The following is a 25,313-nucleotide window of genomic DNA, read 5'->3' on the forward strand; positions in this document are numbered from 1 at the left end:
GACCTGGGCGAGGAAAGAGGATTAACTCTGAGAGGCTGACTCAGCTCAAGGCCTGGCCCTGCCAGGACCCTGGGCCTGCCTCCTCTCTTGCCCTGGGGCACTGCCAGCCCAGCCCTGACCTGAGATGGCCAGAGGAGGGGGAAGGGGCAGCAGCCCTTCGATTGCCAAGGTGTGGGCCTTGTGCATTGGCCGCCCTCACCACACGGGCCCTTCCCCTCCTCCTAGGTCTTTGCCCCATCTAATAGAAGTAACGGTATTGGCACTTATATATTCCTTTGGGGTTACAGAGACGCTTCCCAAATGTCCCATTGGTTCCTCACAACCCCAGCAAGTAGGTGCTACAATTATTCTCACTTGACAGACAGGGAAACTGAGGCTGAAGCTAGTGAGTGTCTGAGGCCACACTGACATGAGGTCTCCTAAGTCTAGCCCTCTGTCCACCTTCCCACATCCAGGACAGCCAGGCAGACCCCAGGTAACCCCTGTTCCCATTCCAGGAAGGACCATCATGTGACTGAGGATGAGATGTAGGGCTCCCAGTCTACTCTCCTCGTTTAAGAGGGAAGAGACCAGTCTGAGTCTCCTCTAGGGTCTGCCCAGCCACCCTCCCACAGAGTGGTCCATCAGACACTGACCCCAGATAGAACCACCAGAGGGTCAGGGCTTGGGAGAGTGTGCTAAGAGGCAGAGGGCCCACACCTCAGGGGTCTATACCCCTTTCAGTTCTTCTGGCTAGTGACCAATGTGGGCCCATGTATCAAGTAATTGGGGCCATGGTGGACAAGAAATGAACCCAGACCCGTTCATCTCCCTAGGCGTGGGGGTATATGTCTAGGGGAATGTGCTGTGATATTTGGGAGTCCATGCCAGTGTCTGGGGGCATATATCACATTGTCACTACATAGTAACCAGCCCTGTCCAGAATTTAAAGTTGGTTGAGAGTAGCATCAGGAATTCATTCCCTGTTCCACAGATGATCAGCGAGGAGAGTAGGGGCCAGGCTTCTGCAGAGATTGGGGACCATCAGTGGGATCTAGAACTCACCCAGGGCCAGCCCAGTTATAACCAACTCTGGTCCTTTATTAAGCACTTAAAAAATACCCAGAGATCCAAGAAGCAGGACAGAGGAGAGAGCAGGAAGCAGGAAAGGGCTTGGCAAGGGATACGAGCCCTTAGTGCACCCAGCCCTGGGCCTTGTCTGGGTTGGCCAGGGTGGCCTCAGAGCCCATATGCAAGGCAAACCTTGGCTGTCTTGGCCTTTCAGTGGGGAGGAGAGTGCCTCCCCCCAAGGGCAGAGAAGGTAGCCCAGGATTTTAGACCTGTCCCTCTGCCACCCAGCCCCAAGACAGAATCAGAGGAGCCAGAGGAGAGAGCAGAGAAAGTGCGAGGGACAGAGACACACCACAGTCAAGTAAAAAATGAATTTAAAAATCTGGTGGGAAAGAGATCTTCTGCAAAGAGTGGGGGAGGGGCTCCCAGGCCATACTGTAGCAAAAGAACCACAGGCAAGGTGGCTGGGGCCTCCCTTTCAGAGTAGAAGCAGCTTCTGTCCAGGATGAAGGCATCTGGCGTCTGAGGTTCAGCTGAAAGACAGAAGAGGGGAGGGGAGGGGGCCCATTACTCTCTTACACCTTGGAGGCATAAGAAGCCAGGGATGTTCTGGGCAGATGGGCAGGGGGTGCCCACATTTCGGTGCCTCTCCAGAATTAGAGAGGGAATGAGTGGATCCTCTCAGGTGTGACCTTGTACTGAGGCTTCTCCCTCTCACTCAATCCTCACAATAGCCTATGTGAAGGGGAGCAGGGTGGTGATTATTCACCCCACTGCACAAATGGGGAAATTGAGGCCCTACATACACACTGGTGTCTCCTCCATCCTTGGCCAGCCACCCGCCTCCTCAGCCCCCAGTCACAAACAGTCCTACCTTTGATCTGACCCTCATCCAAAGCTGTCCAGAACCTTCTCACTTCTCTGTGACGACCCCCTCCCATCCTGCCATCTCACCCTTGACCTCCTCTCAGTGTCTAGTCCCTTCACTGCTCAGCGCTCAGATGCCACCATCTCCCCTCTCTGGACTTTCCTTCCTTCAGCCAACTCGCTGCAGTTTATTAACCCAACCAAACACTACCAGGTCCCCTTGCCTTCCTGTCCCGTGTCCTGTGCCAGTCGCCCCCCACCATCCACCTTCTCTGTTCCCACACACAAACTGCAGCGCACTCCTGGAAAGAGCCAGGGCAGCAGATTCCCCTTAAGTGAATATGGCTAAGCTCAGCGACCCCTCATTCTGCAGAGCCTCCCTCCAGCCTTCCCCCTGCCCCACAGGGCTCTTCCCAACTCTCATCTGAGCAGAGGCCCTCCAAATCATCAGTCATGCTCTGTGGGCTCTTCTGCCCTTTTCTGCACCTCAAAGTCCTTGATATCGACCCTCCTGCCTCCTGCCCCTTCCTTGCTCATGTCCCTTGATGACCTTATTGGTCCCCATGACTTCAGTTGCCAGCCCCATACTGAGGCTGCCCCAATCTCTGGCCCCACTTTGCTCACTAGGGGACATCTCCAAGTGGTGTCCAGTGGACATGCTGAAAACAGACAGACTCCATCCTCCCCAAGCCTGCCCAACTCTCCCATTTCTGACAACTGCACCACCATATTTGCCATCCTCACAAGCTCAGAGTCCTCCTGGGCTCTTTCCTCCCCCAGTTCACCTGGGACTGAGCCTTGTCACCCCCTCCCATCCCTCCAGGCTGTGGGCTCCCAAAACAGTAAAAAGACTCATGTGTGGGGCCCAGCTGGGCAAGGGTCCAACAAGGGAGGGGCTCAGAGACCTGGCACCTCCCAAGGGCCTCACAGTGCTACTTCCTCACAGGGGACAGAAATGCTCATCACTGCCCAGATGCCCCATGAACCAGGAAGCCCCTATCCTCCAACTCTGCCCCCACCCCTCCTGCCCAAGCCAGGCAAGGACAATCTTCGGCTTCAGAAACTCCTCAAGAAGGCAGCTAAGAAGAAGGCCAATGTGACCACTCTCCAGTCCAGCTCCTTCCGGGCCTCTCTGTCCCCAGTGAGCGAGGCAAGCCATGACCAGGACGTGGTGCCCCACCCTTGTCCAAAGACCACCGGAGCCACAGCCCCGCCAGCCCCGCCGGCCCCACCAGCCCCACCAGCCCCTCCGGCCCTGCCAGCCCCTCCGGCCCCACCAGTCCCACTGACCTCGCCAGCCTTACCAATCCCACCAAGCCCCCTGGCTCTCCCCAAACCTCCTCAGACTCTGGTTCCAGCGGCCCACTCACCCTACAAGCCTGTCATCCAGCATGTGCCCTCCCCCTTGCAGAAGAAATCCTTCTCCTTCAATCTGACAGAGCAGAGGAGCCTGGCCGAGCACTTCAGGATGACCACCCCCCAATTTGGAGGCCCAGGTCCAGATGCCCCCAAGTCCCCAGGTAGCTTTGCTCCTATCTCAGCCCCAAGGGAAGTGACCCACGTCAGCCGGGTACACATCCATGTGCAGCCTGTGCTATCGCCTCAATCTCCAGCCCCTGAAGTCAACCTCACTGTGGGCACCTGGGGGAACAGAGAGCAAGCCCCACCCAGGACCAACCCCCAGGAATGGCCTGGGGAGTGGGAGCAGGGGACGGGGACCACCCATCATCAGCCCTCACCCACACCCCAGATCCCAGTGGCTCATATCCAGCCTCTGATCCCCAGTGCCCAGGTAACAGGTCCCTGCCTAGAGCCATCATCTACCACCAGGCTCTCCCCCAACATGGAGGCTGCAGCTCCCAAACAGGTCAGTACTAAAATCGTGGTCCCCATCGACCCCACTCACAGGTCTCCAGGGCCATCCCAGCACAGTCCCCTCCCCAGAACCCCTTCAGCAAAAGTTGAGCCACCTCCTGTGCCCCCCAAGCCTAGCACTGCATACCCCAAGGTGGCTGCTGCTTCTGGCCTCAAGCAGCAACCTCCAGGGCCCTCCAGCCCCCCTAGGTCCTCCTCCCCAGAACTTCTGGTCTCTTCCAAGCTGAACACTGCCCCAGGCAGGGAAGTTCCTAAAGCAGTCCCAACCCCCACTCTGAGAACCCACTTCAGTGGCTGGACTCGACTCAAGAAACAACTGATTGTGGTCCCTGAAGTGCCACCCTTCCCTGAGCCCAAGGATGCTGAGACACAGCCAGAGCAGGCCAGCAAGGCGCCCTGCGAGCCTGCCACTAGCCCCTCAGCCCCGCGGCCCCTGGTCTCGCGCGCCACAAAGATGTGGGATGCAGTCCTTTATCACATGTCTGTGGCCAAGGGTGGCAACCAGCCAGAGGACACCAAGGCACCATCAGGAGGGCTCCTGGGGCGTGGCAGTTTCTTGCCCTTCTTGCACCGTCCCCGATTTGATGCCAGGAAACTCCGGGAGATGGCTGCCCAGCCCCCTGCCAAGGTCAACACTGTCCTGGGGGCCAGCCTGAGGCCCAGCCTGGCACCTAAGAACTTTAATCGGACTGCAGCCTGTTGGCAGCTCAAGTGAGTCTGGCTTTTGCCCTCCCTGGCTGTGCCCCCACACCTGGGCCCTCCTGGGACAGGCCCTGGGGCACAGGGCTGAGCCTCCTCTCCCCGGGGGTCATTCAGGGCTGAAGGCTTGGCAGCTGCAAAGTAGAGATGGGCAGGCTGGTCTGAGTGTTTCCCCTAGGCCAGGCCTCAGTCCCCTCCCAGGTCCTTTGGCTTGCAAGCGTAGAAGCATCCCTCCATCCTCACTGGCACCATCCCTCCATGGAGCCAGGAATCAGGGGCTGCCTAGCCATGTTTCCCAGGGATGGCACCTCTCCACTAACTCAGGAACTTGGGGCAAGTTCCTCCCACTCTGTGGGCATCCTCACTCCACTTCTGACAAAATAAGATGAAGGAACTGAACTGCACAGCCTCAAGGCTCCTATCCCAGTCAAGGGGCTGAAGCCTGGAAGCAGCAGGGTCCATGGGGCCCTCCAGGATCCTCGGCCATCCCCCATCCAGGAATCAAGCCTGGGCTCTCCTGGCTACTCCCCTTAGAAGTCACGTCAAGGTCCAGCCTATAGAAACCCCGGGAGAGCCTCAAGAGCTCAGGACTGAGTCTTAGAGGATCAAGGCCCCTTGGGCCAATGAGAGTAGCTCCCAAGACACTATCTCCGCCAACGCCTAGGGACCCAGGCCACTCCCCTGTACCTTGCTGGTCCAGCTTCCTCCCAAATCCCCCCTGCATCAGTGAGAATGGAGTCTACAAGACCAGCTAAAGACTGCTGCTGCCACGCCGGGTTCCCAGAGCATTGGAGAGACACCGCTGGAGAAAGCATTTAACACAAGGCAGTCCAATGCTCTTCTCAGCGCCAGCGCCAGCTCAAGCAGGTCCCCAGGGTTGGCCGGCTGGGAGGTCCTGAGCTCCCTCAGTGACCCACCTGTGACTCTCCTCCTTCCCTCTCCCTCCAGGGAGCTCAGGCAGTGCCTTAGCCTGGTCTCTCAGCCTGCGCTAAGGTCTCTGGGGGGAAGGAGACTTGAGGGTAGAGGCAAAGTGAGGATAAACTGGCAGCTGGGAGGGGAGGCCAGGGTTGGGAGACCTGGGGGCGGGAGACCTGGTGCCAAGCAGTGGGGATATCCCCCCGTCATGGAAACTGCCAAGGGCAGTCCAGGCAGTGGCACCTGCCTCAGAGAGCCTGAGTCTTGAGAAGGGAGAGCCCTGAGAATTTCTGCTGGACTCGAGGATGAGGAAGGTGCTGGCTAATCGGAAGCCAAAAGGGGCCCAGACAGAAGTGGACCTGTCATAGTCAGGAGTGGGGAAAGCATTGTTTGGGGGCAAGGCTGTGGACAGAGCCTGGAGGAGGGACGGGCCCTGCCAGTAAGACAAGCCAAGGCTGGGTATGAAATAGGGCTGGAGGGAACCTGGTAAAGAGGAAAGAGGGGCTAGTGTGGGCTGGAGGCATCAGGAAGACCTCCAGGAGGTGAGAGGAGGTGAGAGGATGTGAGAATGGAATGAGAAAGAGCCTCAGAGGTGGGTCAGAGGCAGTGAGTAGGGAGGAGACTGATCAGGCTGGGAAGGAGGGTACCGTAGGAGGCATCTACACCAGTAAGAACTCTGAAATAGTTGTCCCAAGGAGCCTGTTATGGTCAGAACAGTACTGAGGTAGGAAGCTGGGTGGGTAAAGGGCATGAGGATGGCATCCCAACTCCAATCCTTATCTCTGCGAGGGTTCTGATAGATCCCAAGAGGCTGCAGGGCCCTCATTCTGCAGGCAGAGGGCCAACCTGAGTCCACTTTCTGGTGAGCAGCACTGTCAGCTCCTCCAGAGAATCCCTGCCAGGGGAACCTTGCAGAGGGGAGGGGAATCTCTGGGTGCTTCTCTTGGCAGATGGGAAGCAGCAGCTGATACTAGGGGGGAGGGAGAGCACCAATGTTGGACCCTATCCCTAATCTACAGATAAGGAAATTGAGGCCCAGAGAGGGAAAGGAAGGGCCTTGTACAGGGGACTAAATGAGAGGCCAAGGTAGGGTTAAGGTCTTTCTGACTCCCAGCAAGCAATGGAGGAACCCTGGGAAGCCACAGGGGTACCCCTGGGTGCCCAGTAGCTCAGTAGGATGAAGGGGTCAGGAGGAACCTCAGGACAACATGTAGCATTCAAGTAACAGACAGGTTGATGGCTTGGGGGTGGCCTCAGGCAGTGCTAGTGATACACCTCCCCGGATGGCAGTCACGTAAGGAAGCTGGCTGGGTTGGCAAGAGGGAGGGGCCCTTCAGCTGACCCCTGCCCCCCCCATCTATGCCCTCAGCCACTCCAGGAAGGGCCTGGTGGGAGAAGAGAGAAGATGGCTTGGGAGCCAGGCCAGAGGGGACACTAGACACCAGACTTAGCTGGCCCTCTGTCCTAGGTCTGCAAAGTTCCCTTCCCCCAGGGTCCTCAAGGTGACAGAAATGGGGCAGGAAATGAGGCATCTGGCAAGAAGACACAGGGTCCAGAGGCTCAGGTCCCTCCTGCCATGTCCCCAGGGAAGTCACAGGGCAAGCCTTTCTGAGGTGCCAGAGATGGCAGTGGACAGAAGGGAAGTCCCCAAGGCAGACCCAGCAGTGAGCCCGAGAGTACCCTAGAATCCAGGAGACTTGACAGGACCCAAGAGCCCCCAAGCCGAGAGGAAGGAACCCCAAGAGGTGCCTATGCTTGGAAAAGAATCGAGGGGTTCATATATGAGGAGCTAGGCTGAGCTCCCAGACCCCAGGAGCCTAGAATGTGGGCAGAGGAAACTCAGGCCTTCCTCCTCCCCACCCAGGGAAGGGGGAGCCCACTGTGCTAAGCACTTCGCCAACATGCTCTCATTTGATCCTCACAACAGTCCCAGTGGATAGAGACATTTTACAGTTGAGGAAACAGACAGAACGCAGTTAAGTGATTTGTCCTGGGTTACTGAGAGAGTAAATGTCTGAAGCTGGATTTGAATTCAGCCCTTCCTGACTCCAGGCCCAACATCCTACCCACTGTGTCCCCTAGCTGCCTCTTGGGCAGTGGGGGAGGTGGGGGCAAGGGGTACAGGGCACAGAGTAGCTCTAGGGCTCCCCAGAGTTCATGGGCACATTGTGTGAGACCCTGGAACGATCCTAGACACCTATTAAACTGAAGTTAAGAGATGGCAGGAAGAGACAGGGATGCAGAGAGGATCACAAAGCCTGGGAAAGGCTGAGCAGAGATGAGAAGTCCAGATTCCTGGCTGCGGTATCAGACCAGAAGCACAGATGGGCTCAGCCAGGGTGGCTGGGAAAGCCCCTGACCCAGGAGGGCACAGACTTAGGGAGGATGAGCAGCCCCAGGGCCTCAGCAGAATCAGGGCTGGGGGGGTGGGAGGGGCACAGCGAACAGGCCCCTGGAAAGGGAGGTGAGGACTGGGAATAAATGTTTATGGCCAATGTTTGTGGGAAGCTTCTTTCCCCACTGGACATGTGTATGTCAGTGTGTGTGTGTGTATGTGTGTGTGTGTGTGTGTGTATGAGTACACACGAATGGGGGGGCTTACCATTCCTCCCAGTACCCTGCCCCCAAGTGCCTCTGCAGTACTGGGTTCTGGGATTCTCATTCTGTATGGCCAGACACTGCTGCTTGATGACTGGGGCCAAAGATCTGAACTGGTCACTGAGGGGAGTCCTCAGGATTGGGATCAGAATTCAAGAAAGGAGGGAAAGAGACCACTGGGGAAGGCACCTCCCAGGTGGGGGGCAAGATGCCCTCCCTTCTTGGGGGCCTGGGTCTGGGCAGGGCTCCCCTGGGGGAGCGATGTGTCCCATCTCCCCATTTGAGAAACTTGGCCCACACTGCCCTCTTCCCTCCTCTGACCCTTCCCCCACCCCACTCTGGCCTGATGCACGCACTGCTGAGGCCACCACCAAGTCTGCCTTTCTCCACTGCCTCTCATGCCCTCATCTCTGTACCCCTGAGCCCAGAACAAGTCTTCAGAGGTTCCCTATCACCCAGTGCTGTCCACATTCCTACTCCTTGACTTGGCATTTGAGACCTCCAGGGGTTTTTACTTTCCTGCTCTTCTCCACCTTCTATCCAGGGTGGGTCTCCCTAACCCAAGAGCCCACCCTATGCTTGCCTACCACATTTGCCCTTTACCCTCAAAGCTCCCCAATCCTCAGTGGCTGAACTTCTGCCTGCCCATCCTCCTTCCAGGTTTCCTGGGATAATGGGGGATGCTTTGCCCCTCTCTGAGGTCATCCTGAGATTGTCGGGCTCCTCCCACCCCCCATAGAGGCCTGTCAGCAGGGTCTGCTGACCTTCCACTGCTGCTGCCTGCCCTGGGGGGTCCCTGACCACTGGGCCATCTTCTGATGCCCACCAAGGAGCCAGGAATGCCCGGACTTCTGGTTCATCAATCACTGTGAACTGACCTTGTCAGAGCCCTGCTGGCTTCTGAGTGAGGGGTCAGTGGGTAGAGCCTGCCAAATGGCCTCTCTCTCCCTGTACCATGGCCTCCCCGTGCCACGGCCAGCCCCGCAGTGCCATGGCCACCAGCCCTGCCCCAGGCACTCACCAGAGGAACAGCTGGCTGCTGACTGGGTTATGGAGAGTCATCTATCAGCACCTTCTCATACTTGCCATGCCCAGTGGCCACAAACTTATACCGCTTTCCAGAGGGGGTGCTCTGTGAAGACAGAGAAGCAGTCAGAGGGCAGTCCCACATGCACCCTTCTCTTGTCCTGTCCCTGGTTCGTATTTCTTTTCCTTCACCTCTTTTTCCAACCTGGTTCAAGCCACGAGAACCTGGAGCCCACAGGGCCATGGCCACGGGCAGAACCAAAGACAACCTCGTCCAACCCTAGCATTTTACAGATGGGAAAACAAGGGCAGTGACTTAGCCAAGGTGACACAGTGAGAAGCCTTCCATCTCCAGTTCTCTATCAGACCCTCCCCCATGCACTGTCACCTGCTCTGTGGGATGATTTTGGCCCCACTGTGTCTGTGGCCTCCCTGCCGCACTTTCCCTCCATGACCTCGTTCTCCCCCATCTACCCCCTTCCCCGTTAACTCAGGATTCTCACTCCCTTCAGCAGAGATATCAGCCCCGGTCTCCCAACTGACCTCTTCACCTCCCTGCTCTGATCCAGCCTTTTGTCTTCCTAAAGCCCTGGTCTGACTCCATGCACAAGGGTCAGCCAGGAAGGCTGCCACCTGGGACCAGATTTCTGGGACATCACACACACGCACACAGACACACACACTCGTACACACAGACACACACACTCACACACTACACATATATACACACACATGCACACGCATACATACACATATACTCACACATACATGCATACATATACTCACACACATACATGTATACACACTTATATACATACATATACTCACACTCACATATGTACACATATGTTCGCACATATACTCACATACATATACTCATATAAATATACATATATTCACATACACATACACACACTCATATACATACACATATACTCACACACATACACTCACACACTCACATGTGGACTTGTGTAACACAGCCTGTCCTTGGGGAGCCTCATCTCTGGGTAGGGAGGGCTGAAGCCTGCCAGCCCCTCCCCTAAATGGCCCCCCACCCCCCAAGCAAGTACCTTGACAGTGGATGAAGTCTTGCTGCCCCCTTTGTGCTCCCAGAAACTTCTTTTGCTCATGTCTCCAGCCACAATATCCTGGAAAGGACAAGGGAGCTGAGCTGACCCCTGCCCCCTCTGCATCCTCCAGCCTTCATCCAAGTTTCAGCATCACGCATGTGCATAGCTTCACTCATGTTGCTCTTCTGCTCAAGAACCCTGTCTAGATCCCGACTGTCCAGCACACTAAGGCCAGATACCTCTGCCTGACATTCAAGGCTCTCCACAGTCAGGCTTCATTCAAGTTTTCCACCCTTGTCCTGCAGTACTCCCTTCCGTGAAGATCTCATTCTGGCCCAGGTAAACTCTGACTCTGTCCTCTCCCACTTTTGTGCCCTTGCTCAGGCTGTGCCCCCTGACTCAACACTACCTCCTCCTCCAGGAAGCCCTCCCTGATGCTGCCATCCTGAGGGTGCCTCATCACATAGAAGGGACATATCCTGGTCTGGGAGATCTGAGAGGGCAGAGAGCGGCATCCTGTGGGTACACCCTTCCTTTTGCTGACGGGACCTCGCTGCCCACAGCTGGGAGAGGAGGGAGAAAGGGTACCTACCTTACATGGGGTGGTCTTGGCTGAAGATTGAGCCAAAAGCTCCCCAGTCTCCCACAGGTTTTTGGAGTTGGCTACAGTCATGGTGGGCATCTCAACCGAGGGCTGTCGGGTCAGCTTCGGGGTCTTGCCAGCGGTCTGTAGGGCAGATGGAGATGGGAGCAGCCAGCACACACACACACACACACACACACACACACACACACACACACACACACACACACACATGCATGCACACACATATATGCCCACACATGCACACAGATGCCTGTACAACCTCAGCAGAGTCAGATGCTGAGCTCCTCAAGGGAGGACAAGGGGAGGGACATGGGCAGAGGGGCATCTACAAAGCACCTGAGCAAAACTGAGGTCGCCACCGTGGGAGGCAGGGGACTTGAATCTGGCCTCAATACCCCCACCTGTGTGAGCCCTTCAGAGGCACCCACCCCAAGACTCCTTGTGCCTCTACATCTGTGACCTTCTCAGGGAGGGAAGTATCCTGTCCACACCATCCCCCACCCCAGGCTTCCCCCTTGTGGGGGTTCAGGAGGTGGGGGGGAAGGGGTGGCTGCTTTACCCATGAGAATCTCAGTGAAAGAAGACTGGCATGGCATTGGGCTCAGGCAAGCCTTCCCAGTCTGGGCCAGATCAAACATTGATCAAGACCTATTCAGAGACACAGCATCTCTGAGCTGGGTGGGGCTAACCCTCTGGCTAGCCATGCCCACCTGGGCAGCTCTCACTGACAGGAAGGCTGCCCTGATCTCCAGCCATAATTGACTTCTTTGCCCCAGCCCCAATGCCTCTAGTTCCCTTCTTTGGGACCAAGCAGGGCAAGGCTGTCCCTTTTTCTCTGACAGGTGTTCCTTCAAATAACTGACCCTGCCTCACCTGAGAATTCTCTTTAACCAATGAATGCCCAGATGGCACGAATTCAAAGTCCTTGCCCACCTGGGCAGATGGGTGCCTCTACCCTTCGGGCATGTGGCCAGGTGGCACTCCTTGTCATCTTGGATTCCCTTATTTCACTGCCACCTCCAGGCAGGGCCAGCAGCCTGGAGGGCAGCCCAGGGGCCAGAGTGTGCCCTTACCTCAATAGCCTGAGTATACTGTTCCAGCCGGTCATCAATCTTGGCCACGGGCAGGGCAGGCTGGGACTTCTTCACGCTGTTACTAGGGGACAAGGTTGAGAAGCTCAGAGCCGAGGTCATCCAAGACTCAGTCTCCCTTCTCAGGTCCTGGCAGCTCCAAGGTGATCTGAGTTTCCCCAAAGTCACCCAACTCCTCAGGCACATCCCCCTGGCACACCCCAGGGCAGTTACCTCTTCTTTATGGAACGGTTCAGGGACTCAGTTCTGTCGATGAGCTGGAAGGGGGAAAGTTAGAAAGGAGGAGGGGCAGGTCAGTGTCAAGGCTGTGGGGGAGAGGGAGCTAGACCCTTGGCCCCCATCTTCCCCCTGAGGCCTGAAGCCCACACCAGTGCCTGCAAGGTCCTTCCAGGCTAGAAGACACTGTCACCTAGGATAGTGACCTCATTTTCTTGCTGGGGAAACTGAGGCCTAAAGCAGGGAAGTGATCTAAGGTTTCCCAGGTAGCTAATGATAAGGCTGAATGAAAGGCTCCTCACTCCTACCTCCAGTTTCCACTGGCCCCCAGCATGTAGAAGCATCTCTCCCAGCTCTTGAGGTCCAGGCCTCTCTCTCCTCAGTGCACCAGCCCCTGTTACTGCCTGTCCATTGGGCATCTCCAGCTGGATATCCAAGAAGGAGCCCACTATCTGACCCTCCAAATCCCAGGCCCCTTCCTGCTGTCCTATTTTGTCTAGGGCACTTTCAGTCCAACCACTGAGGTTCACAAGCTCAGCGTCCCCCCACCCCCAATCTCATCCCAGAGAGGAGGCTGCTGGAGAGAGCCCAGGACTGGGAATCCACACCCCACCAACTGGGCAGGTCATGCCACCTCTGTCCCCCTCAGCTTCCTTATCTGTAAAATGGGGATAATAACCACACCTCCATCATTGTGAAGATCAAAAGAAGTCATTTTTGTAGTGTCTTACAAACCTTAGATTGCTGCCTACATGTTGGCCAGTATGATGATGATCCAGTCAGATGCTCAGCCTTCTTCCAATATGCCTCCTTCTCTCCCCTGCCCTTGCTCCCACCCTGGCACAGGCCCCAAGTGGAAAGATGTTTGTATGTGGTCTCCCCCATGTGTGAACTCCTCAAGGGCAGGGATCATATGTTTGCTTTGCTTTAGGTCCCTTAAATGCTGGCTGATGGATTAAAACCTGGTAGTGAATTTTCCCATAGAGGAAATCACAGGGTGCTACCACCTCCTCATGCTCCCACCGCCAATCCTCAATATGGTTGAGTTTTCTGAAAGTAAAGTTCTCCTGCCTCACATAGGGTGGCCTAGTGGATAGTGCCATGGCTTGGAATCAGATCCCATCCCGACACTTAGAAGTTATGTGACCCTGAGAAAGTCACTTCACATCTGTAACTCTCAGCTTCCCCATCTATAAAATAGGTATAAGCCAAGAAGACCTGAAATGACATCCCACTTCTGGAGCATCCTGGCTAATAGTCAATTCCAGTGCCCCGGGCACCGCCCCCAGGACTAAGTCACAGAAAAGATATCGGTCTGTCTTAGCAGAGGGAATTTCCTCCCTGGGAGTTTCCTCTACCAAAAAGGGACACAGTCATCAATTTCTGCAGCGCATCTCTCAGAGCCATCTTGAGGCTCTGACAGGATAGGGGTGAGCCAGGTCAGAACACCCTCTGGGGCATCCCTATTAATGGGCACTAATCAAAGGCGCAGAGAAGATGTGCACAATGTACAAGCCAACAGGGATGGCAACTACAAATCTAGTACATGCAGGGCTCAACGAACAGGAAAAAATTAGGAAGGAAACAAGAGGGAAGCCGTATTTGAGATGACTGTCTAGGAAAGCTAGAAAGCACTTCGGCATAAAGTTGGCACCACATGCTACAGTAACAAATCCTCTCAATATAAAAGGCTATATTGTATTTAACAATGAGAAAGTTAACTTTCAGAGTTGCAGATAGAGCAACAATTTAAAGCCAAAGTTGTGAGGTGATTAAAAAAAAATGAAAAGGGATAACTAGGTGGTGTAGTGGATATTACACCGGCCCTGGAGTCAGGAGGACCTGAGTTCAAATTTGACCTCAAACACTTAATACTTGCTAGCTGTGTGGCCCTGGGCCAGTCATTTTACCCTAACTGCCTCGAAAAAAACAATAAAATAATTTCACAAGAAAAAAGTATGGCTACAATAAAAAAGGAAGCTAGAAATTGGGGGGCTTTGCTAAATCACTCTTGGTGACTGTGAAGGAGAGCTCAGCATTATCAAAGGAGGGAGGGGGAAAATGTCCAGAAAGATGGCCTGAGGTCAAAGGGGAACTCTTCAAGATATTTCTATATGAACGGGCTCAGGCCAGGGCTGCTGGCTGAGGCCACTGAAGCACAGGTCAGAGTCCAGCTGAGGACATGAGGCCCAGAGATGGTCAGTAACTTGTCCGAGGTCCCGGAGCACCGGCATACAGCAAGCACATAATTAATGTTTGCTGACTAGACGCAGCTGCTAAGAAACCTGAGGGGGCTCCAGAAATGGCAGTAATTCCCATCCCAGATCCAGGGAGCCTTAATGTTGGCAAATCAATCCCACCCAACATGGGGGCAGCAGGACTGGGAGCTTCTTAGCCCCACACAGACTAATGTTATATGTTGTTATTAGCATTGCATATTATAGAATATGCTAATATTCTCTTCCTTTTATGGTGGAGATGAGAACCCTGAAGCAGGCACAGGTTAAAGTGACCTGCCCAGTAGGCAAATGTCTGAAATCACATTTGAATTCAGGTCCAGCATTTTCCAGATGAGGAAACTGCGACTCAGAAATGGACAAGGTAAACTTCTCTGTTCAGACAGACAAGACTGGCATAATGAGTGGAAGTCCTGGGAGGGCCTGAAATGTTGGTCCCAGCTGAGAAGAAGGGGCCTACCTTGGTGGTGGGACTGAGGGGTGGTGGCTCCTGGTCCTCCCTGGTCTCCGGCTGCCTCTCTATCTCCTCCACATTAGGGGTCCTCAGTGATATGTTTCTGTCCTGGAGACAGAGAGGCCAGGTGTGGGAGAGAGGCATTTAGAAAACCAGCCCCCACCTGGGGCTTACAAGGGTGCCCCTCTTGTCAACCTAAGTCAGATGTCATCCCTCAGCCCTGTGGAAGGGATGAGACATCATCCTTCCCCTGGGCAGAGTTTTATTAGCCCCTGTGGGGAGAGCTCTGCAGCAGCAGGCTGGCCCCCAGCCCTACAGAAGCCGACCCTGCACCTCAGGCCAGGCTGGGGCTGTATGACCTCCTGAGCTCTGGTCCAGCTCTCCAATCATGCAGCACTGGAACCAATTCCATCTGAAGGAAGTCAGAAACTGCAGCATCTCAGAGCTGGAAGGATTCTCCACAACCTCTCACATTATCTATCCTCTCATTTAACAGCCAGGGAAACTGAGGCACAAACTGGGGGAAGGGACCCAGCCAGTCAATGGGAGATCTGAGATGGGAATGTGCAGGTCATGGCCCCCAAACCACCGCCAGAATCAGGTCAAACCACTGAGCCCTCCCCAGGACTGAAAAGTCTCTGACTACGTCAGAAAGTAGACCAGGAAGACCAGACTTCGCATCTCCCACTTCCAGGGCAGATGTCACAAGATGCATGTGAAGTGCCCGGATGTTAGCTTTAAAAGACAATCCAGCTGGGGGGGAGTAGTGGAGAGGAGCCCCCCCATGACCATGGGCAGAAACTCCCCCAGGGACACACTGAGGCTGTGATGTGAAAGGGGTGAAGCTTGTCCAGGATGTGCATGCTGGGCAAACAGGGAGAAAGGATAGCCCAGTGACCCTCATTCAGCTCAGTCATTTCTATTCTCCTGAAGACGTGGAATGCTACTACCCCCTCTGAATCTGAGCACCCTGGTCAGAGCCCTAATCACCCCATCATAGGTACAGCCTGGAAACCAAGCTACAGGGCTATAAAGAGGAGCAAACAGGAACACTGAAGGGATGGGGGGGGGGGGGGTGACACATCAGGACAAGGATTACAGGGAAAAAGGGGGATGGGGTAGGAGGACACAGCCCCTTACTGACCTCCTCCCCTGCTCCCTCCCATTTAGCTCCTGCTGTACCTCAGTCCCTGCCTGCTCCTGCAGAAGGCCCACCTCGTCCTCTGGGAGGTCTCCCATGGCCCCGGCCTCCTCAGGCGTGACTGCTGGATCTAGACAAAGCTGGCTTAGGCTGGCTTTGGTTTGGCTCAGGTGAGAGTCGTCCTCCTCCTCCTCCTCATAGGAGCGATGCGAGGACCTGCCCAGAGAAGGGGCAGGGTCAGCAAACGACACACAGCTCCCTGCCCTGGTCCCAGCAGGCTCCTCGAGCCTGAGCAATAACCAGAGACTGTATGATCCTGGACAAGTCACTTGTCTGTGAAATAGGGACAATCACATTGCACTTTTTGCCTCTCAAGGTCCTTAGAGGGAAAATGCTTTGCCAACTTTAAAGCCCCTAGACAACTGAGAGCCCCAGTTGCAGGCTAGGCCCTGCCCCTAGTCAGGAGGTCAGCCTGAAGTACTATCCCCCAGGGCAGTAAGAGCCCCTGAGGACTGGACTTGGGGACTGAGTGGGGTGCAAGGATCAGGCTTAAAGTCAGAGGAGCTGCCACCAGGGGGATGGGCTGTTCCCCCAGCCCCAGGTAGTGATCCTCCCATCATGGGGCCCAGATGAACACTCAGTGGGATGCTGTGGGAAAGCCAATGGCCTGGGGTTCCCCCCTCCAATCTGTGACTGGCTCAGGGCTCCCACACATCGTGCCAAGAGACCAGTTCCACCCACGCCTGGACAGGACAGAAGCAGCTATTGAGCCAAAGGGTAATCTGAGGCAGAGAGGGCCAGTCTGGGTGACTCAGAGGTTCCAGGCCCTGGGAAGAGGCACAAGCCAGGACTGTGTTCTCATCTTACCCAGGAGCAGAACAAGGTCAGGTTGCCTCAGAGCAGAGGTTCAAAGGCCGCAAGTAAGACAGAGATCATTGAACAGGCCTGGGTGGGTGGAATCCTTTTAGCCCCCAAGGCTCTTTGGGCACAGATCTGTCTAGAAGTCTCTGGAAGAGGCTCTGGGGATCCCCAGGGGACTTCTGGCTCCTCCTACCTTGCATCCAGATGGAGCAACCCCAGGGCCACGCTTGAGGCCACGCCAACTTTGGGCATCCTCCATCTGCTTTCCATACTTCCCAACACCCCCAAATTCAATGGCTCCCACTTTCTTCCCTTCTTTCCCTGGCCCCCTCCATTCAGCTCTTCTCCTTTTCCCCCTTCTCCTTTTGTCCTCTCTATCTCTCTCTCTCCTTTCTTGTAGCCCTCAGGGATCTCCCTGATTTCTGGCCACCTCTAGGAGCCCCAACCATGTGCCCCACCCCAAGCAAGTCTTCAGTCTGTGTGTCCTGCTCAACATTATCCTGTGTGTGTGTGCAGCCTCCCTAAGGCAGGCCATGACCTGGGCACTAACAGTGCCCTGTTAGTGTTCCAGCTAGCCCTAGAGCATAGGAGTGTGAGCTCCCCAAGGAAGGACCTTGGCCTCCTTTCCCTTTCCCCCTTCCCTCTCCCTCCTTTCCCCTCCCTCCTTCTTCTCTCCTCCTCCATATTGGGATCAAACACTGTCCTGGCAAAGGAGCTAGTGAAGACTGGGAAACTGCTGATCTGGCATGTCTGTGAAGGTCATGTGCCCCACTACTCTCCCCTGCCCAGCTGGACGTTTTTCCAAGGCCCTGGGCTGAGCTGAAAGAGGCCTGCCCAACACTCACCCCTCAGTTCTGTCCTCATATTCCGGGCTTTCTTCTTGAGGGGTCTCTCCACCATCCAGGCTCCCATCTGGACCCCATCTCTGCTTCCTCTGCTCCACCTTCTGGGACCAGTCACTAAAGCCCTCATCTTCTTCCAGCTCCATGGGCTTCAGAGCCAGGCTAAAGATGCCAAGAGAAAAGGGAAGTTGGAAGTAGGCATTCCAAGCAAGGCAGATGGGCTCATTCTGGCCTCAGACCCTATGCAATGGGGCCCCATCTTCCCCCAGCCTGTGTTCCAGGGGCCCAGTCCATCCACCGTGGAGCTGACCTAGAATCTCCCCAGGCTTCTCAGCCTTCACTTGATGACCTGGGGTGAAGGGAGTGGGGGAGAGGGGAATAGAGAGCACAGTGTACAAGAGTACTCAGGATAGGAGTCAGACACTCAGGGAGTGAGGCGGGGCTCCAGTCCTAACTGACTGGGTACTACCCCAGGCAGGTCCTGGCAATGGATGGAACCAAGGGGGAGATGGTCAAGCTGAGCCCAACTCCTCCTCTGCTCCTACTGTCCCTCTGGGTGCAGTCTCAGTTTCCCTGCAGAATGAGGTACTGTGGTTCTAGTCTACCACCTGCAGACCACCCCATTACCACATTCCCACTGGCAGCCCTGGTGGCCAGTCTTTGAGGATTCTTTCTGTCAAGCTGATGGCAGCCTCCCCAGTTTCCATTTGCTCAGTTCAATCCCAATCAGTTGGACAAACTGGAATCCAGGGAAGGTCCTGGGCTTGCTGGGCATGGGCACAGATAACTGGGAGAAGTCCAGTACTGGCCAAGCAGAGGGGGGAGTCCAGAGACTGGAGGGGGGCAGGGAAGGGGAGGAGGTAACAGCCTAAAAGGGCCTTGAAGATTCTGGTGACTCCATCAGACAACCATGGCAGATGGAGGAGGTGGCCATTTGGGGAAGGCCACACTCAAAGCTAAATCACAAAGGGAACCAGGGATTCTCAGAGGTGTTCTGAGGAGGGAGGGCAGTGCAGGCATGGGGTATAGCCAATACAAAGCCATTGAGGTAGGAAAGGGAGAGTCATCTATGTGTGTAAGAGCTGGACAGAGTGGAGGAAGGGGAGCAATGTACAATGCTGGAATGGTCACTGAAGTCGGGTCATAAAGAACTTTGAGTGACAAGGGAGTTTGCATTTTATCCTGGAGTCCCATTTTACAGATGAGGAAACTGAGGCTGAGAGAAGGGTCACATCTGAGAAGTGTTGGAGGCTGGATTTAAATTCAAACCTTCCTGCCTCAAGGTCATGCTCTTCCCTGTGCCACCCCAAGGGGAGCAGGGAGCGGGCAGGAGGGAGCCAGGGGAGCTTTTTGGTTAGGAAATGAGTGATCAAGTAGGGGAGGGATTGGAAGCCATTGCAAAGTCCAGGCAAGGGAACCAGTTAGGATGTGAGTGACAGCAGTGGCCGAGGGACAAGGTGATGGACTGTAGAGATGCTGTGAGGCAGAGCCAGCAAGGGCTGGAGAGGACAGAGGGATGGCTGTGCCCTCAGCAGACACGGGAAACTGGGGAAGAAGGGAGACTTTGGGGCTTTGGCCTCTGGGGTAGCCAGCTACAGACCCACCCACCCCACTCTGGAAAACATCATGAGATCATGCCCAAGGTTTCTCTTCTGCCGGGTCGGCTGTTTTCCTGTCACAGGGACTCCAGGTCCTTCCCCAGGCTAGTCTCCAGGCATGAGCTTCCTGAGGGTCTGTGTCCCCCTCTTCAGATTGGACAACTACTGTCGGGTGGTGTGTGTGTGTGTGTGTGTGTGTGTGGTGTGTGTGTGTGTGTGTGTGTGTGTGTGTGTGTGTGTTTGGGGGTGCTGTTCCCTATTACCCCAGATAATTTATCTTCCATCTTGGGTTAGGAGCTGAGGTGGGTAAAGGGAGATGAGGGGTAAGTGTGTGGGCCACCCCAGCCCAGGAGGGCCGGGGAGGGAAGGGGAGTCAGGCCCATGGAAGCACCTAGCAAGAGGTCAGCCCCTAACCCTCTGGGATAGTCATCCCAGCTGGTTTGGAAAATGGAGGAAACCAGAGGGAGGGAGTGGGAGAGGGTGAGACTATTTAAAAACAACTGGTTTTCCAGGCACCAAAGGCCTGTTTCCAGGGACCCCACCCACCTAGTATGACTCACCCCTAGGAGAAGAGGAAGGCCAGGGCTTCAGTGGGGTCAGGGGCTTAGGACGGGGGCTTAGGATGTGTATCTGAGAGATGCTGAGGCCCTGGACCCTGTGCGTCAGCACCCACAGGGGATGATGGGAGCTGGGCAGACTGGGAAGTCCCTCCCCCACCCCCATAGCAACCCCTCAGCACCTGCCTGGCCCTTCTCGTGACTCCTAAGCTTAGGCTCCCTAGGCCCTTGAGAAGAGGGAGCTGTGGCTGGCTCACACAGAGCTGGTCTTTCTGGACAGCATGCCCAGCTCTCTGTTCCCACAATAATCACTGCTTGACTTGCCAAGTGCCAAGTGCCCGGTGGGCAGGACTCTATCTGACCAATAAGGACGCTGAGACTGGAGGTGCCCTTGGTGGGCAAATGGCCAAAGGTGAGCCCAGGTCTCAGAGGCCAAATCTAGTGGTTGTCCTACTCTGTGGTCTGGACACAGGAAGGGGACACCAAAAAAAGCGCTCTCCTCAAGGGCCATGCCTTTAGGTCAGTCACTGGAGAGAAGCCCCACCACACCAGGCGACCTGCTGGGCTCCTTTCCCAGGTGAGAAGCAAGCACTCTGGGCATTCTCAGTCAGTTACCCCACCCTCCGCATTGGGAGCCAAAGGAGCCAGCCTGGGGCACAGGAAAGAGCAGCCTCTGACACATGGGAGATGTGTGACTCTTGGGGAAGTGCCTCCACAGCTCCCTGCCTCAGTTTCCTCATCTGTAAACATGAGAACTCCCAGGAGTTGTGAGCATCAAGGGAAGTCCTATTTACAAAGTGCTTTGCAAACCTCCAAGGGCAAACAAATACAAGCTCTTATTAGATAAAGGAGAATCTTTCAAAATTCACAGTGTGTGCGCATGTGTGTGGTTGGGGGAGGGGAGGGTGCTAATCTGGAGTCAGTTATAGGACCTGGGGGACCTTGGGATGGTGACTCTCCCTCTCTAAGTAATGTCCCCCTGGGTGGCATAAGGACCTTCATGGTCACCAAGTCCAGTGTCCCCCTTTTATAGACAAGGGAACCATGTCCCAAAGGGGTGAGGTGACTTGTGTAGGGTCACACAGCTGGTCTGTGTCAGAGGCAGGACATGAGCTGCCAAGTTCTGTGGTTCTCTGGCCCCAGGGCCAGATGGAATGAGGGGGATGAGGACCAGCATTGATACAACTTTTATGATGTTCTATATCTCATTTTGCCCTCACAACTTGAGAGAGGGGCTGCTGGGGAAACTGAGGCAGACTTTTCCAGGGTCACACAGCTAGGAAGTATCTGAGACTGGATTTGAACTCAGGGCTTACTGAGCCCAGGCCCAGGGCTTAGTCATTTAGAGCCACTACCAATGTCCCAAGCTTGCTAGTGTGTGACTCAATCTGGGGGGCAGAGACAAGGGGCTCTTACAGCTTCTCCTGCTCCGGCTGCTCAGGCTCCATCTCTGGGCAGGAGCTGGTTCCGCCAACCCCATCCTCACTCTGGGACCGGAGCTGTCTCTCCCGTTCCCTCCGGCGACGCTCTCTCGCTGCCTCCTCTTCATCCTCCACGCTCCACTGGGTGGTGAGTCTGGCAAGAGGACAGAAAGAGTGGGGTGTGATTCTGGGGTGACAACTGGGGGGCATCCAGAGGAAGGTGACACTCTGAGCTCAGCCTGGAATGTGAGACAAGGCACCTCCTGGCCAGGGGGGCTCAGCCCAGCTCTGCTTGGCCCCAGAGACCAGAACCAGGCACCACAGGAAAACTTCTCACTGGCGGAGCATCCCAACAACAGGGGGAGATCGCCCTCATGGTCATGGGAAACAATAGATCCTGTCTGTGTCCTGGCACCTTTAGGTGGCAGGAAGCCTGAGGACCCTTCCCAGAATGAATCATACTTTTCAATGTACACAATCGGGTGTGTGGGATGGCACAGGAAACCGAAGGTCAGAGCCAAGAACCCACCCCCAAACACACACAGGTACCAGGTTAAGACTATCCTGCCCCATATGGGGTTCAGGGACTTTCTGGTATCCTCGCTAGGTCAAAGGTAAGAACCAAAGAACAGGTAGAAACAGAGGAGCCAAGGGAGGTCAGGCCCGGGGCCCAAACCCAAACCAGTTGAGCACCAGGGAGTGGGCAACTTCCTCAGATCTGGCCTGGAAAGCAGAGGAAGGGAGGGCAGGGGGCAGATTTTCAGAACTCATTCATTCTTTTTTGGAGGTTTGCATTTGAGGTCCTGGGGAGTCCCAGCCAGATGCAGCAGCAGCAGCAGCACCCACCCTCAATGTCTCGCACAAGATAAAGCCACATTCTGGCCTGGCCCAGTTACTGATGACAGAAACCTCATCCAGCTAGGGCTTAGGGGTTCTGTCCTCCCTCTGAGACCAGAAGAGCCAGTACATCTGCCGGGTCCAGAGGAGGCAGGGGAGAGAGAGTGTCCCCAGTGGACCTCCTGATCTCTGCCCCCACCCCCACCTTCCAGCCACTCTTTGCCCTTCTGCAAATGGGGAAACTGAGGCTCAGTCGTAGAAGCAGGAAGGTACTAATGCCAGTCCTTTGTACCAGTCCAGAGCCCTTTGTATGATCTGAAGGACTCTCCCATCCAATATTCCACTCCTGCCTTATAGCAAAGCGCAGAACTGATTTTGATCACTCAGAGGGTGGGAAATAGAAGGCAAGACAGTGATTAAACTCGTTCTCTCGGACCCAGGGTAGAAGGGGCAGAAATGCCAGCCTGCATGTCTGCAGGTAGTGAGCTCCCCTGAGGAGCCCAGGATGCAGAGGGAGGGAAGGCCAGAGATGCTTTCCCTCCTCCTCCACCTCTGCAGGCCTCGCCCTGTGTCCTGCCAGTGAGTCCCCCCTCCCAGGCCAAGGCCCCCAGCATAGCCCTGCCCCTGCCCCTGCCCTGTGGGGCACACATGAAGACATGCGTGTACAGATCCACTCAGGGCCCCCAGTGATGGGGGCTCACACGCACACACATCTGCACAAGTGCTTTGGGCCACACCCCAAGGAATGTCTCCCCCCCCCCCATATTGACTGTTTCCCCCTTGTTTCCAGGACAACACTTGTCTTTGGGGCTGGCCCTGATCCAAGGTGTGTTCCTTCCTCTCCTCTTTTTTAAAAGAAAGAAACTGAGATGAAGTCACGGATCCCTTGGGAGGGACCCCAGCCAATTCCCCCTTCCCCCTCTTCCACTTCTGCCCGGGTCCTGGGCCTGGACATGGGCCACCAGGCTGGGAAAGGTGACCTGTGCTCCTGACTCCAATTGGAGTCCTGGGGTGCAGGGAGGCCTCACATCTGGGTCCCCAGAAAGGCTGGGCCCCTGCTGGTCCTCCCCCTTTTCATGCCTCCCGCCTTCTCTACTTCCCCTGCCTGTGATGACCTCATGGGCTCACTATTCCTCCACTAGGCTCTGGGAACCAGAGGGGAGGCTAAACAAGGGGGGGAGGGGGCGCTGGCCTGGGAAGGACTCCCTGTACCCCCTTGCTCTCTCCCTGGTCCTTCACTTGCTGCCTCAGACTGACACTGCCTTGGTCCCTGGTGAAGTCCACATAAGATTTAGACTATTTCCGAGAGGAAGACTGGGAACCCCCAGGAGTGACTGAGTGACCCTATCTTTTAGGGCCTTTTCGAGTGTTGGGGGGAGTGGGCAGAAAGGGACCAGGACCACTATCCATGTGCCGCCTGGTGATTGATCCTTGGCCCTGCCCCTCAAGCATGGGCAACCACAGGAGGCCAGATGGTCTGCAAGGACCAGGTCCATGATACCAGCTGGATACCGACATGGGGTGACCTCTGTCTAGCTGGTACCAAGCCAGGGGAACTGGGGATGAAGCAGGATGAGGAGGGAGGATGATGGGGAGCCCCCTGGCACCTGAGCATGAACTGAAGCATGAGGTCTAGGTCTCAGGCTCCAGGTCCTTCAGGAAACTGGGGCTGGTCCAGCTGTGAGCAGGGAGGAAAGGGGCCAGGATCAGGCAAGGGGACCAACAGGAAACGAAAGAGGAGCGGGCTGGGCCTGGAAGCTGAGCTCTGTCCACAGCTGGCTCTCAAGATGGACAAGAGCCCATGTAGCCTTCCCCACTCTGCTCCCCCGCCTCCTCCCTGATCTCCTGCTCCATGCCTCTCAGAAGGCCCAGTGTCTCCCTATTACCTTAAGCCCACCACAGATGCTTTCAGCTTCCCTATCCAGGTTCTCCCATATTCCCTGGATACCCTGTCCATGACAGACACCCTATCTCCCACTGCCGAGCCTTTGCCCAATGTTCATGGCTGGAGAACAGCCTATCTTCACTGCCCCCTCTAAGAATCCCTATTTTTCCCCAAAGCTCAGAAGAAACATCATTTCTTCCATGAGTCCCTTCCTTATCTCCCAACCGCTAATGCTACCTTCAAAAGAAAAAGGCCTTGAATGTCAAAAGAGGAGCTGACTCTCAATGATCTTTAAGGCCTTGATAGTTACAGACCAGTGAGCTTGGCTTTGCCTACCCTTCTATGTGCCTCAGTTTCCTTATTTGTAAAATGAAAGTGATGACTTCTGTAGCCCTCACCTCCCAGGCTGGCAGGTCAGGGCCCCCTCCTCCAATTCCTATCCTGCCCATGATTTCTGTCTCTGGTATGAAGGAAACCTCTCTGACTCCTGGAACCCATAGGGAAGTGGCACCACTTCAGAGGCAGCCCTTACCATGCAGGGACAGCTTCCATTGCTAGGAAATCTCTTGGCATCAAATCTAATTTAATCCAATGGTATGTGCCAGGCCTGATGTCAAGCCCTGGAGACAGAAAGACAAATCATCTTGATCCTGAGGAGCTTGGGACACCTCCCCAAAAGCTGGCCCGAACATCTTTAGGCCAAATCCTACTGACCATCTCACTGACCATCCTCCAGCCTCAGCATAGGGAGCCCCTGAAGTCTCCTGAAGGCTGCAAGCTTGGCCAGCTCCTACCACAGTGGAAGGCGTTAGGGTCCAGCCTCCAGAGATGGCCTTCTCTAGCCTGGCTCATCACCACAGAGTTGGTCACTAGATGAGCCCACCTCTCTGAGCCTTGCCCTCTTCTGTGCTCCAGGGTTTACCCCTGGGACCAAGCAGAAAAAGTCTGGTCCTTCTTTCTCCTCCAGGGCAGGCCTTCACCCACCTGAAGATCAGCCTCGAGTGCTTGGGGTTACCTCACCAGGTAGATACCTTGCACACACTCAGTTCCTTCCTTGCACTCAGATTAAATGGTGAGAAGTCCAACCCCAGTATCCTCCAGGTAGATGGGGCAGTCCAGTGGGGCTTCCATCACCAGGCCCCCAGCCTGAACTCTTGTTCACTCAGGTTGTTCAAATAAGATGGCAGTCGGTGAGGAGAGGCTCTTAGCTATGACCCCAAAGCCCTGACCGGCAGTGATTGGGGGCCAGTGGGGGAGCTGCAAGTCCCTACTGACAGACTGCCAAAGGTCAGACAGTGGTCTGAGAGGCAGAATCCCCAGAGTACACACACCTCTCCTCCAGCGAAGACCAGGGGGTCCTCACCACACTGCCTAAGGAGAGAGAATCCAGTCATTACAGCAAGGGACTGGTTCCCCTGCAGAACTGCCCAGAAGGTCAGGCAGAAGCCCCTAGGTCATGAAAA

At 55.4% G+C, this 25,313-nt stretch overlaps 2 protein-coding genes across 5 annotated transcripts in view; one reads left to right on the top strand and one right to left on the bottom strand.

Moving 5' to 3' along the window:
* Window positions 1-1,059: 1,059 nt before the first annotated feature.
* Window positions 1,060-25,313, bottom strand: part of LSP1 (lymphocyte specific protein 1) — a 59,025-nt gene continuing 34,771 nt past the window's right edge. For 2 of the 4 annotated variants that reach the window (XM_072639497.1, XM_072639494.1), the window contains exons 2-11: window positions 21,124-21,282; window positions 17,556-17,714; window positions 15,891-16,065; window positions 14,715-14,816; window positions 12,015-12,058; window positions 11,784-11,865; window positions 10,696-10,830; window positions 10,104-10,181; window positions 9,026-9,136; window positions 1,060-1,583 (exon numbers count right to left, since the gene is read on the bottom strand). In XM_072639497.1, coding sequence (XP_072495598.1) covers window positions 9,053-9,136; window positions 10,104-10,181; window positions 10,696-10,830; window positions 11,784-11,865; window positions 12,015-12,058; window positions 14,715-14,816; window positions 15,891-16,065; window positions 17,556-17,714; window positions 21,124-21,282 — 1,018 coding nt within the window. In that variant the 3' untranslated portion in view covers window positions 1,060-1,583; window positions 9,026-9,052. The remainder of the gene's footprint in view (window positions 1,584-9,025; window positions 9,137-10,103; window positions 10,182-10,695; window positions 10,831-11,783; window positions 11,866-12,014; window positions 12,059-14,714; window positions 14,817-15,890; window positions 16,066-17,555; window positions 17,715-21,123; window positions 21,283-25,313) is intronic. The other 2 variants (XM_072639495.1, XM_072639496.1) reach the window with 1 other exon arrangement.
* Window positions 2,859-4,595, top strand: PRR33 (proline rich 33). Its single transcript, XM_072639493.1, has one exon. It carries the CDS (start codon window positions 2,873-2,875, stop codon window positions 4,505-4,507), a length of 1,635 nt encoding a protein of 544 aa, XP_072495594.1. The 5' UTR covers window positions 2,859-2,872; the 3' UTR covers window positions 4,508-4,595.

This window comes from Notamacropus eugenii, chromosome 2 (assembly GCF_028372415.1).
Source record: "Notamacropus eugenii isolate mMacEug1 chromosome 2, mMacEug1.pri_v2, whole genome shotgun sequence".
NCBI lineage: Eukaryota > Metazoa > Chordata > Mammalia > Diprotodontia > Macropodidae > Notamacropus > Notamacropus eugenii.